This window comes from Bombina bombina, chromosome 3, assembly GCF_027579735.1.
Source record: "Bombina bombina isolate aBomBom1 chromosome 3, aBomBom1.pri, whole genome shotgun sequence".
NCBI classification, from domain to species: Eukaryota; Metazoa; Chordata; class Amphibia; order Anura; family Bombinatoridae; genus Bombina; species Bombina bombina.
Window position 1 is genome coordinate 864,633,247 of NC_069501.1, and position 14,543 is coordinate 864,647,789.

General features: G+C 36.9%; 1 protein-coding gene across 1 annotated transcript in view; it reads left to right on the forward strand.

Annotated features, from left to right (window-relative positions):
* ABCC4 (ATP binding cassette subfamily C member 4) overlaps window positions 1-14,543 on the forward strand; it is a 994,138-nt gene that overhangs the window by 656,078 nt on the left and 323,517 nt on the right. Inside the window, exon 20 of the mRNA XM_053707839.1 lies at window positions 794-873. Within this exon, the coding sequence (XP_053563814.1) occupies window positions 794-873 (80 nt within the window). The remainder of the gene's footprint in view (window positions 1-793; window positions 874-14,543) is intronic.

Below are 14,543 nucleotides of genomic sequence, written 5' to 3' on the forward strand. Positions count from 1 at the left end.
TATATATATTAGCACTGTAGAATATGTTGGTGCTCTACAAATAACTGATAATAATAATAATAATATCACCTTTCCTTACAGACACAGTCAATATAACTACTGGGTAGCAAAGGCTTCTGCTTAGGGGCAATATGCGTAATCCATTATTTTATCGCATAGCAATAAAACTCAATGGTTAAATCCAATGAGTAGTACTAATTTGTGCATATAAAATGATACTATCATAATTTAGTGACTCATTGAATAGTGTTGTTTGGGGGTGTAACATTTGATGTATTATGTGACTTCTCTGGTTATAGGTTATCATCTTTCTGGTCACCCACTTGTCCCAGATCCAGTAATTTATCAGCTCCATCACTAACCCACTGAGACACATTCATTCTGCATCTATAACACAGCAGCACGTCCCAAACTCCTGCTATTTCTGATGTCCTGTTTCTAATATTTCTGCACTTGCACCTCTGGCTCATTATACTATAAAATGCTTTTCTAAACAAAAGCTCTCTGGCTATACTTCACTTACTGATGTACCATAAACTTGACACACAGAATGGCTTTGTTCTTAATCCTGTTGAAAAGAAATTGACAATAAGGAAAAACTTGTATGTTTGTGATTAGAGATGGCTTCTTTCTCTGTGGGTACTAAATCAAAGAGCACATCATGTTTATTTCAGGTTACATCAGAGCTGAAATATAATACACTACCCGTTGAGGTAAAGAATAGCTGAGTAGCCGGCATTGAATTACAGTACTGGCCTTTAATGTTTCGCTGTATCATTTTTTATGCTTTCAGGGCGAATTCTCAACCGTTTTTCCAAAGATATTGGGCACTTGGATGACTTGCTTCCATTCACATTTTTGGACTTCATGCAGGTAAGTAATAAGGTTATTGTGTATATGTGTAGGTAAATCAATACAACATGTATGTTACACTCTTGCTGTAGCTATTACTGACATTTAAATATACAGTTTTGGATAAAATGTTAAACAAATCCCCTTAAAAGTTCTGTGGTCTTGCTTTAAAACTTAACAAGTACTTTATTAGCTAAATCTGATAACACAGTACAATATGATTGACAAATATAGTTGTACCTCTATTACATTTTAAATGGAGACAATGAGGTTCTTCAGCAAATTACCAGAATCCCTTGGTGCTACTCCCAAGTACAGGTTTGTTCACTTAGACTATTTTTTTTGTACAGTGATTTTCTGTGTGAAACTTGCAGGACCTCTAGGCAGTAAAAGTAAAATATTCTGTTTATGTTATTTAAATTAATCTATTTTTTTTGAGCTGTCACCATATTATTTTTATCATGCACTTCTTTGTCTAGAACTACTTTTAAATTAATCAACTTTTTTTTTAACATAACTGTATTAAATTAAAAATAACTTGTATTCACTTACCTTGTATTCACTATTTCAATACCTACTTAAGGTTACAGTAGACACCTCATAATTAATAGACATTTCTGTTGTGTTGCTACAGAATAACAAATCGGCCACTTCTAAACATGTTTAAAATAAATTAACATACTTTTTTACTGTAATTGTTTTTCAACAGCCAAACTCTTCTCACCACTTGCCTTATTTGGATGAATCTAGTCTGCTGTCAAAAAGGCTAGTCATGTCATAATGTTAGTATAAAATGCATTGTTTTGCCGTTTTAATCAGTTAAACCCAATTAAGGACATATATGTAACAGAGTTAGCCGTGAGAAGTCAGCAGGTGCAATTCAAATTCTAAGAATTGAAATTCCTCAATTTTCAGAGCTAAATTAAATGACAAGGGGAAAAATAAATAATTAAAATACAACGCAGAGTTGTTTCATTAAACATAACTACATTTGATATAAAAATCTGTTTACTGTCATTTTTTTTTATATAAAAAGGTTTCCTGTCCTTTATTTCTAATGACACAGTGAGTCCACGGATCATCATCAATTACCGTTGGGAATATCACTCCTGGCCAGCAGGAGGAGGCAAAGAGCACCACAGCAAAGTTGTTAAGTATCACTTCCCTTCCCACAATCCCCAGTCATTCTCTTTGCCTCTAGTACAAGGAGGAGGTGAAGTAATTAGGTGTCCCGATTATGATTCTTCTATCAAAATTTTTTTATTTTGAAGTCTGGGCAAGATTGCTCTGGCCTTCCATCACAATTTGGGTCTAGCTGTACTCCACGTTAGTCTCTTCAGCAGGTCTGTGGTGGTTTTAAAGCAGTTAGTAACTTGTAAATTGGCTCTGCTGCGTTTTCCTAACATGTTTCTGCCCTGGTATAGAAAGCCTGAGTAAGCTTACTCTGTCTTTCTTTTTACACAGGTCTCTGTGAGAAGCGGCATCCTCTCAAACTTTGTGAGTTGTCTGACTTCCGGACGGCTAGAATGCAGGTAAGTGCCTTTTGTTCTTCTGGGGCTAGAAGGCTGGCACTAAAGGGGTTGAGGACCCTCTCCTGTTAGAGGGAAACTTACGCAGTTTGCAGGCACGTTAGTCATGAGACTTATGGAGACTAGGGGTTAATCTCCTTCATAGTAAGCAAGGGGTTAACCACCTTGGGGCTTAGATTTATTGAGTACTTTGGAGTTTTAACCTGTACTTGGGCAGCTTCCTCTGGTTGGAATAACTGACCCTCCTAGTTTACTAGTTTGAAACTTGGCGGATAACTGAGAAGAGAGCGTGTGGGACTCCAATTTTATAGGAACTGCATAGCTCATATTGCCTTATGAGAAGCAATATCTCTGAGTTGGGTTATTTTTTTCTGCCTTTTTAGAAAGCAGAGCGTTGTTTTTTATACTTTATTGCTTGTGTCTGTACCCTGCATAGATTTGTGTGTTGTGGTGCGGCAGGGTGAAGTGTGATGTTTGTACGCTTCTTCCTATGAAGTTTTTCGTGGTCCCGCCTCCTTCTTAGGTAGGAGAAGCGCCATTTTGGATCATAGTTTTGATGACTCCGCCTCCGTTTTCACATCCGAAAGCGGAGCTGTGCTTCTAGGATGATCGGTCCTGAGATAGTGCTGTGAGGCAGAGTCAAGCTCCTTTCATAGTTCCCCTAATCAGGCTCTCGTCTGTTATTTTTTCAATTGGAGGTCATATAGAGTTTCAGTTTTCACTGGAATTCTTGGGTGTGTAATTTTATTATGCTTTTTATTACAAATTAAACAATGGAACAATAAACTCAGGGGAAAATAATTTGTTTTGAACAAAGGGAGTTTTTCTTTAAGAAAAAACTTTTTCTCCCGGTACAGTGCACAATTGCGATTTATGCTTGTTAGTACATAAGTTCCACATACTCTTGTTTTTATGTTAAATTATTATGTTTCTTATAAAATAAGGAATCCTTATCATAATTCTAATAAGATTGTTTGCTAAAAGATGGAACAGTGGTCTGTTCCTAAGTATATTTTAAGTCCAGCAAATCTATATAAATTTAAAGTGACAGGGTCATTTTTTGTTTTAATTATTTTAAATAATTTTATATATTTGTATTTTTTATTTTAGCCTCATGTCTCCATGGATGTTGCTGTCTAGGCTTTTGCCATAGCTTCTCCTCAATCGTCCCAAGTCCTTTTGTTATGGTGTCACATGCAGTGCCCTGCAGTTTCTCTGTCTCCTGGAGGAGTGTGTTTGCATACAGAATTACAGCTCTGATATCCTCTGCGGTATCTGCGGCTGGTCTGTTTCTCCCTGTTTTCAGGAAAAATGCAAGAGGACATTTAATGTTTCAGATAATAGGGTTTCTGCTCCACATGTTGCTACACAGGTTCACCTTCTTCTAAGTTGAGGGGGATTGCCGGTAGTTTCTGAGATCAGAATCTCAGATTTGGACAGTTTAATTCCTTCATCTGATACTGAAGAAGTCTCCTTCAGATGTATGCGTTAACACCTCTTGTAATGTTATATGAGGTTTTAGCTACTTGGACGATACCGACCCACCTGTCGTCGTCGACCTTTGAAGTTTTGTAAACTATATCAGTTCTATTTCCTTCCCTGAGGAAGTGTTCTTGACGTGCTATGGGAATTTTTTCAGGAATAGGAGAAGTTGGGGATATCCTTTCCCTGTCTTCTGTCCTTTAAAGGAATCTCCTGACGCTGTCTCCTTTATAAAGCACAATGTCTTTAGTAGAACTTCCTACTTTAGATAGAAGAACTTAGATCCATGTTGAGTTAGCTAGCTCCTTTTTGGATCTATAGTTAAGAAGCTGAAAGCCTACCTGTGACCTAGGGGTACAGCTTAGACTTTATAGTTCTGCAGTTGCAGAGTTAATATTTTATGTTTCCTCTAATCCACGCTTCTGGCGTTTCCTTTTAAGATATCCGACCATAATTTTCCTCTGTCCTTGGAGGGAAAGATGATAGACTTTCCCTGAATAGGTAATTCATGCTGAGGCGTGGATTGTTCGGTGGGCGGATGCTCAAACTGGCTGCAGTGGGATTATTTTCTCTTGGTTGCTTCCATAATAGGAAGATTTCTCAGATCTATTTTAGAGACTGGATTTGTTTCGTTTGACTATAGTTTCCTTCCTGTAGTGTTTTTTAGGATTTTCTGTTTCAGGGCGTGTGCTTCTGGAGACATCCCTGGGTAAGGTGACCATGGGCATCAACCTGCTGTCTGATAAGCAGCCTGGGTTTAGTTAACAGACTGCTCTTTCCTTTAACGTCGGGGAGTGGAGAGTGAGATTTCAAGCCTCTGATGGCTGGGCCTCAGTAGTTGTTGGTGTAGTTCCAGTCAGACAATATCGTATCAATGGTTTATTTCAACCATTAGGAAGGAACTCAGTGTTCATTTACCAAGCTGGAGGTGTGGATTGTTCGTTGGGCGGATGCTCACACTGGCTGTGTGCCGTTCTCTTGTCAGGGGAGGACATTCAGGAATTGGAGTTATGATCAGTCAGATGTTTCATCTCGGGTAGTTTTTTTCCCATCCAGGGGTGTTCTCTAGGTATCCCAAGATGTTAAACTCTGCAGAAGTGAATGATAAAAAAAGAAGGCGCCACCATAGTGCACAATCAGATGTGTAAAACACGCCAGTAAAACAAGTAAGACCGTACTTACAAGCTGTAAGACACTTGAGAAGTGTCACAAACGCCTTCTGGACTGTTATGGAGTCGTCCAGCTAACTCACACTGGTGGATCTCAAAAGTCCTCTGGGATGTGAGGGCGGCGATGGCAAAAGAAACCAGCATCCAGCAGCAGTTCCCCAGAGCCGGCTCGTCCTGTACTATCCACTATTGTTGTAGATACAATGTATCAGATGGATAGGTTAAATGAGTAAATAAATGAATAAAAGATAGTTCGTGGCAAAAGTCTTGTAAAAGCAAACAGACTTTATTTGGGGTACAAAAGCACAACGTTTCTCGGTCTCTCCTGACCGTTTCCTCAGGTGCAATATACATAATAGTTTAAACCACAAACTTTTATTGCCGCATTCTCGGCGTCCTCTAAAGTGAACAGCGCATGCGTGGAGGTGTGACCACTGATAGAGCTTCCATTGGTAGCTGAATATCCAATGATAAAAGCAGTAATATTCAAGCCTCTGTGTATAATCAAATCAATAGCGTAGCCGAGTAAAAGCTGCTATTGATGGGGACCAACCATAATCAGGCAGTAAAACGCTTGACTATCTGAGCATATCAAAAAATATATATGTATCTTGAAATATGTATGGAATATATCAAGAGTATTGAGAGATATATTAATAAACAGAATCTATATATATATATGTGTACACAGGGTTAAAATAAATTCTTAGCCGTTCGGTCACTCTTAGTGGTAACACCCACATCGCAACTTAAAACCTAAAGCTAAACAGGTTAAACCATAGGGCCTCTCTATCAGGATACAAATTGTATAGATAAAACACTATTATTTAGTATACAACTCGTTATATAGAACTATAGATTAGAACCTCATATAAAAAACCTATAAAATGCAGTATTCTAAAACATATATTCATATTCTTAAAACATTGGCAGAGTTCAAAATCAAATAAAAACACAAATGTATCAAGGTATCATATCCTATTATTGGTATTGGACTAAAAAAATATATGTAAATGTAACACACCCTAAATACATTTATAAAAAAAAAAAAATATATATATATATATATATATATATACACAAAAAGGTATTTATAAAAGTATAAATGTAACCATACATGCATATATGTACATACACACATTATATACCCACTGAGCATAAATAGATCAATATACAATCGGCATTAACAATGAAATACAATATGCCTGTCATATAATAGTAATATAATACATCTGTATTAATAACATGTGGTGTAATCGACGTCCCAGAGGGCCATAGTGGTGGATGTATCCACTAGAAGCCCTATGAGTATAATATAAATGTGTAGATATGCAACAAAGTGTAAGCTAAAAAATGTATTTAAAAATAATAAGATAACAATAAAATTAAAACTTAATTAAAAGCTGCCATATCAATGTTGGCATTGAGTCCGCAGGGAGACAAACTTTGGAGTTTCCATATCCAAAAGGTCTCCCTTTGTCTCAAATATAGAAACCTATTTCTGCCCCACTTAGGTAGGATCTGTTCTAATGGAAATATGGAAAAGCAATCAGATGATGCAGAATGGCAATGACTAGCATGTTTGGGGACACTGTGGTTTTGTATATTTTTCTCTATATTTCTTTTATGTTCCCCCCACCTCTTTTTTAGGGGCCTGGAGGTCCTCCCCACGTATTGGACCCCACAAACACACTCCAACAGATAAATGACAAAGGGAGAATCACACGTAAAATGTGAATTTATATTGAATTTTTCTTTGGTGGTAAATGAAATAAATTCGGTTCTATTTGGATTTGTAAAAGCACACAGGCCACAATGCGCCCGATTACATTTAAAAAAACCTGGTTTGCCTAGTATTGTAGAGTCTCTATTTCCAAAACTGCATCCCTTAGCTTTGTTTTTCAACTGATGTACTTTCATGACTACTTTGCTGGGAGCCAGCTTGTTTTTTAAAGTAGGAGCTCTTCTGAAAGTACACACTGGTTGTTTACTCAGCGTGCTTGTAAGAAATGGATCGTTCTCCAGGATGTACCAATATTTTTGCAAAATGCCTTTAATCTTGTTATGATTGTTGTTATATTGTGTAACAAATCTAACCCCAGTGTTATTTTGATTTATAGGAGTTTTTGACTTCTCTTCTTTGTTGGTCTCCTCCTTATTTACCCCTGTATATTTAATAAAAAAATCCTCTCTGCATTTTTTTCTGGCTTCAAGAAAACTGGTCTCAATTAAACTACTAGGGAAATTCTTCTCTAAAAATCTTTCCTTTAAGAGGTTGGCCTGTATATCAAAAGTTTTCAAATCAGTGCAGTTTCTGCGCAACCTACAGAACTGGTTGTAAGGTATATTCTTTTTCCAGGGTAAGTGGTGGTTGCTTTTAAAGTTTAGATAGCTATTAGCATCCACTGATTTGAAAAAAGTTTTGGTAGAAATATTACCTAGGTTATCCCATTCAAGTATTAAATCCAGAAAGTCAATACTCATTTAATCTATTTTGGATGTAAAATGCAAACCTATATCATTATCATTTAATCTTTTGACAAAATTCTGGGCCTCTAGATGGGTGCCTTCCCAGATGAACAAGAGGTCATCAATGAAACGGCCATAGAAGACCAGATTCGCCACCGAGCTAGAGGAATAGATGTATCTGTCCTCAAACAAGCCCATAAGATAAACCACAAGATAAACCATGGGTAAAAGTCAATTATAAGAAACCCAAGGACAAAAAGAAAAATTTGAGTTTCAGAAACACAAATAATACCCCTTTCAATTCTAACTGTAGGGAATACAGTCAATCTTCTACTTCAAATTGGGAAAGAGAGAACTTTAACAACAGTCCACATACACACAGATATAATCAATATCACCACAACACCCAACAACACAATAGGGAGGAAGAGAGAGATTATAGAAGCCCTGGTTTCCAACACAGGAACCATGGGGGTAATTCTAGAGTCCAACAAAATGAAATTGATTATAATAACAGTTACCAAAGAGATGAAAATAGACAGATCAATAAATCTCAGGTTTTTCAGTACAACCAAAAACAAATGTACACCCCGCCACATCTCAGACATGCACCAATCAGATTAAAACAACTAGAGAGGGCTCAAGAGGGGGAAAAACTGATTACTACTACACTAAGAAAAAGATCATACGCCAACGTGGCAGCAGAGGGAGAGGTAAGGCTTCCAAAAAAGAGAAACTTAAACGCATGAGTAAAAATATATACAATCTATCTGACCACGTTCTCTCTAATGAAGAAATTTGCGTTTTAAATAGGGGTTTATCGTTTTGTCCATCAAATCAACATAATTTGTTTGATTTGTTTGTGGACCTGAACAAATTTGTTCGCAAATTGTCTTTACAGCGTTATTTCTGTGAAAAGAAATTAAAAGATTCAGGCCACAAACCAATTCTGACAAATGATATGAGTGAACGTCCTTCTATGGATATTGTATATTTTGATCCAGATACTCTCTGTGCTGATCTTTTTGAAGATTATATACATTCAAATTTAACCCCCAAATCAAACTTCAATCCACCCAATGCAGGTTTAAATATTGAATTATTTCAGAAATTAGTACTGGAAGACTTTGGAAAATTACCAGGAGATAAAACCAAAGATTCCAATTTGAATGTCTATGAAACCAAAGCTATATCCAGACTAGCTTCCAACAATAACATAGTAATCAGAGAAGCCGATAAGGGCGGGGGAATAATTATACAGAATCGTGTAGATTATATCAGGGAAGCAGATAGGATTTTGTTTGATCAACAGTATTACAAAGTTCCCACTTTTAATCCCACCAATAAATTCCTGGCCAGTCTTGTTAAAATGGTAGACCGTGGTTGGTTAGAAGGTATTCTAACTAAGAGAGAAAGGGATTTTTTAATCCCAAGTACTCCGAATTTGGCATACTACTATCACCTCCCAAAGATCCACAAAAATTTGGTGGATCCTCCTGGGAGGCCTATCATTTCGGGCATTGGCAATCTCACATGTAATCTATCTGAATATGTGGACCAATTCCTAAAAAAATCAGTAGTCACCTTAACTTCATATATTCAAGACACCCCGGATCTTATTTATAAGATTTCTAAAATTAAGAGGGCAAATAGGAAACTCTTATGGCTTACTTGTGATGTCTCGGCTTTGTATTCAAATATAGCTCATGATCTAGGCATCAAAGCCATTGAATACTATTTGAAACAAGACATCTATATGCCAGACAAACAAAGGGAATTCCTTTTAGAGTGTATATTATTTGTTTTGAAGAATAATTATTTCGTTTATCAAGAGAAATTTTTCTTGCAGATAAAGGGAACGGCCATGGGGACCAGATTCGCCCCGAGCTTTGCCAATTTATTTATGGGCTTGTTTGAGGACAGATACATCTATTCCTCTAGCTCGGTGGCGAATCTGGTCTTCTATGGCCGTTTCATTGATGACCTCTTGTTCATCTGGGAAGGCACCCATCTAGAGGCCCAGAATTTTGTCAAAAGATTAAATGATAATGATATGGGTTTGCATTTTACATCCAAAATAGATGAAATGAGTATTGACTTTCTGGATTTAATACTTGAATGGGATAACCTAGGTAATATTTCTACCAAAACTTTTTTCAAATCAGTGGATGCTAATAGCTATCTAAACTTTAAAAGCAACCACCACTTACCCTGGAAAAAGAATATACCTTACAACCAGTTCTGTAGGTTGCACAGAAACTGCACTGATTTGAAAACTTTTGATATACAGGCCAACCTCTTAAAGGAAAGATTTTTAGAGAAGAATTTCCCTAGTAGTTTAATTGAGACCAGTTTTCTTGAAGCCAGAAAAAAATGCAGAGAGGATTTTTTTATTAAATATACAGGGGTAAATAAGGAGGAGACCAACAAAGAAGAGAAGTCAAAAACTCCTATAAATCAAAATAACACTGGGGTTAGATTTGTTACACAATATAACAACAATCATAACAAGATTAAAGGCATTTTGCAAAAATATTGGTACATCCTGGAGAACGATCCATTTCTTACAAGCACGCTGAGTAAACAACCAGTGTGTACTTTCAGAAGAGCTCCTACTTTAAAAAACAAGCTGGCTCCCAGCAAAGTAGTCATGAAAGTACATCAGTTGAAAAACAAAGCTAAGGGATGTAGTTTTGGAAATAGAGGATCTACAATACTAGGCAAACCAGGTTTTGTTAAATGTAATCGGGCGCATTGTGGCCTGTGTGCTTTTACAAATCCAAATAGAACCGAATTTATTTCATTTACCACCAAAGAAAAATTCAATATAAATTCACATTTTACGTGTGATTCTCCCTTTGTCATTTATCTGTTGGAGTGTGTTTGTGGGGTCCAATACGTGGGGAGGACCTCCAGGCCCCTAAAAAAGAGGTGGGGGGAACATAAAAGAAATATAGAGAAAAATATACAAAACCACAGTGTCCCCAAACATGCTAGTCATTGCCATTCTGCATCATCTGATTGCTTTTCCATATTTCCATTAGAACAGATCCTACCTAAGTGGGGCAGAAATAGGTTTCTATATTTGAGACAAACAGAGACCTTTTGGATATGGAAACTCCAAAGTTTGTCTCCCTGCGGACTCAATGCCAACATTGATATGGCAGCTTTTAATTAAGTTTTAATTTTATTGTTATCTTATTATTATTAAATACATTTTTTAGCTTACACTTTGTTGCATATCTACACATTTATATTATACTCATAGGGCTTCTAGTGGATACATCCACCACTATGGCCCTCTGGGACGTCGATTACACCACATGTTATTAATACAGATGTATTATATTACTATTATATGACAGGCATATTGTATTTCATTGTTAATGCCGTTTGTATATTGATCTATTTATGCTCAGTGGGTATATAATGTGTGTATGTACATATATGCATGTATGGTTACATTTATACTTTTATAAATACCTTTTTGTGTATATATATATATATATATATATATATATATATATATATATATATATATATATATGTTTATATATGTATTTAGGGTGTGTTACATTTACATATATTTTTTTAGTCCAATACCAATAATAGGATATGATACCTTGATACATTTGTGTTTTTATTTGATTTTGAACTCTGCCAATGTTTTAAGAATATGAATATATGTTTTAGAATACTGCATTTTATAGGTTTTTTTTATATGAGGTTCTAATCTATAGTTCTATATAACGAGTTGTATACTAAATAATAGTGTTTTATCTATACAATTTGTATCCTGATAGAGAGGCCCTATGGTTTAACCTGTTTAGCTTTAGGTTTTAAGTTGCGATGTGGGTGTTACCACTAAGAGTGACCGAACGGCTAAGAATTTATTTTAACCCTGTGTGCACATATATATATAGATTCTGTTTATTAATATATCTCTCAATACTCTTGATATATTCCATACATATTTCAAGATACATATATATTTTTTGATATGCTCAGATAGTCGAGCGTTTTACTGCCTGATTATGGTTGGTCCCCATCAATAGCAGCTTTTACTCGGCTACGCTATTGATTTGATTATACACAGAGGCTTGAATATTACTGCTTTTATCATTGGATATTCAGCTACCAATGGAAGCTCTATCAGTGGTCACACCTCCACGCATGCGCTGTTCACTTTAGAGGACGCCGAGAATGCGGCAATAAAAGTTTGTGGTTTAAACTATTATGTATATTGCACCTGAGGAAACGGTCAGGAGAGACCGAGAAACGTTGTGCTTTTGTACCCCAAATAAAGTCTGTTTGCTTTTACAAGACTTTTGCCACGAACTATCTTTTATTCATTTATTTACTCATTTAACCTATCCATCTGATACATTGTATCTACAACAATAGTGGATAGTACAGGACGAGCCGGCTCTGGGGAACTTCTGCTGGATGCTGGTTTCTTTTGCCATCGCCGCCCTCACATCCCAGAGGACTTTTGAGATCCACCAGTGTGAGTTAGCTGGACGACTCCACAACAGTCCAGAAGGCGTTTGTGACACTTCTCAAGTGTCTTACAGCTTGTAAGTACGGTCTTACTTGTTTTACTGGCGTGTTTTACACATCTGATTGTGCACTATGGTGGCGCCTTCTTTTTTTATCATTCACTTCTGCAGAGTTTAACATCTTGGGACACCAACAAGAATTTCGAAGAAGCAGCCTGCCATCCGTTCCAGATTTAGGATTTGGATTATGGACTAGATGAACTGTCCATTACAGTATTCCCATCACGTACATCAGTGGTTTGGTTTGACTGGGTTTATAACTACACTGTTTTTTTTTTCACAGATGTCACTTTTGTTTATATATGTATAGGTGTTTTATTTATGTTGCACTATATGTTTATATAATTTATATACAGGTATTTGGCGCACTGATTTTTTAATATAAGTGTTCTCTAGGTAGACCTTTTGATTGGGGAAGCTCTGGCTTGTTTTGTTTGCCAACGTTCCTAGTTCGGTTCATGGTCAAGTGATCCGTTGACCGCCCTGTTAGATGCCCTGGTGTTTTCTTTTATTCTCCTTTCATGAATTATTGCTCGTACTCTACAGGAGAGAGCGGCGGGTTCTTATTAGCCCCTACGCAGCATTGCAGGATTTGGTTTGTAGACCTACTGAAAATGCAGTGTCTCCTCTTTGGAGTCTGCCTTTGAGGAAGGACTTTCTGATACAGAATCCTTCCTTCATCTTAATTTCGTTGCTGAAGTTGTTTCTTGGAGATTAGACATTTAGTTTTGTCTAAACGCTGTTTTTTCTTTGTTGGTCATTTAGATCATGACTCAAAAGAGATTGCCATAGGTTATGGCGTAAATATCTATTTGTTGAAAATCCAAGAGTTCCTTTTGAGGTAGAGTCTGGATCCTAGAAATTTTATCCTTCTCCAAGATGGTCTGGAGAAGGGTTTGTTAGTCAATTTCCCTGAAGGGTTTGATTTTCTTCAAACCAGCTGTGGTAACCTGATGGTCAGCTTAGGTGTCTAGCAAGAGGATAGCTGCAGTTTGAAGTCAGCTGCAGCTACTTGCTCCTTGTCTTGTTTTGCAAGCCAATCTTTAATTTTGCTAAGCGTCTGGTGGACTTGCCAGGTGTGCAGTCTCTTGTTCGGCCCTGGTTAGTGTCAGGTCTGTGTTAAGTCTGTTGTTCCGCATTGGAGTCTTAACTTTGTTCTTAAGATTTTACAACAGGCTCTGTTTGAGCCTATGCATTCCATTCATATTAAGTGATTTTCTAGGAATTCCTTCTGCTCGGATTTTCTCTGAACTCTCGGTTCTGCTGTGTGATTCTTCTTATTTTATATTCAGCAGATAAGACAGTTCCCTGTACCAAGTTTGGGTTTATTCCTAAGGTTGTTTCAGACAAGTATATTATCAGGAATTTGTAATTCCTTCTCTCTGTCCTAATACTTTTTCTCAAAAGGAATGTTTATTTCACAGCTGGGAAGTTGTGCATGCTCTTAAGTTCTTTTTGCAAGCTCCGAAGGCCTTTCGTCAGTCTTCCGCTTTGTTTTGTTTGTTTTTCCGGATAAGAACTGGCTGTGGCTCAACACACAAGTAAACAGAGTAGTTAGCACAGAGCCATAGGTTCAGATCCCTGATCAGCCCGGTCAAGCAGAATGCTTCTCAGACCTTTAAGCTAAATGTGAGGGTCAGTAGGCTTCTGCCACTTCTCACGGCTCATTCAACAAAAGCTGTTTCTTCTTCAATTCAAACATGAAGCTTCTGCGGAACAGAATTGCACAGCTGCAACTTGGTAATTTTTGCATACTTTTTTCCAAATTCTATCAGTTCGATTCTTTTTGCCTCGGCTGAGGCTTCTTTTGGGAGAAAGGTTGTTCAAACTGTGGTGCCTTCTGTTTAGGTTGCCTGTCTTGTCTCTCCCTTATCATCTGTGTCCTCTAGCTTGGGTATTGATTCCCAACAGTAATTGATGATCATCCGTGGACTCACTGTGTTATTGGAAAGAAAACAAAATTTTTGCTTACCTGATAAATGTATTTATTTCAAGGCCCGCCCTATTTTTCAGACAGTTTTTTCGTTGTATAAACCTCAGGTACCTCTGCATCTTGTGTTATTTCCTTTCTCCTTTTCCTTCGGTCGAATGACTGGGGGTTGTGGGAAGGGAAGTGATACTTAACAGCTTTGCTGTGGTGCTCTTTGCCTCCTGCTGGCCAGGAGTGATATTCCCAACAGTAATTGATGATGATCCGTGGACTCACTGTGTCAAGAAATAAATAAATTTATCAGGTAAGCATAAATTTAATTTTTTTTTAAAAAACATGCATGCCACTGTGAGCATGTCTACCTGTAATCATATATAGTACTGTTACAATAAGAAGACCTTTCCACCTAAAGCAAATAAAGAGAGACTCATTAAAAAAATCCGTTATAGTTATGCAAGAGAAAAAAATAAAAATGCAAAAATATTGTTTCTATGAAAAAATATTAAGGAAATTAATGTTTGTCAGCAAATGATTCTTAAAGGGACAGTATAAT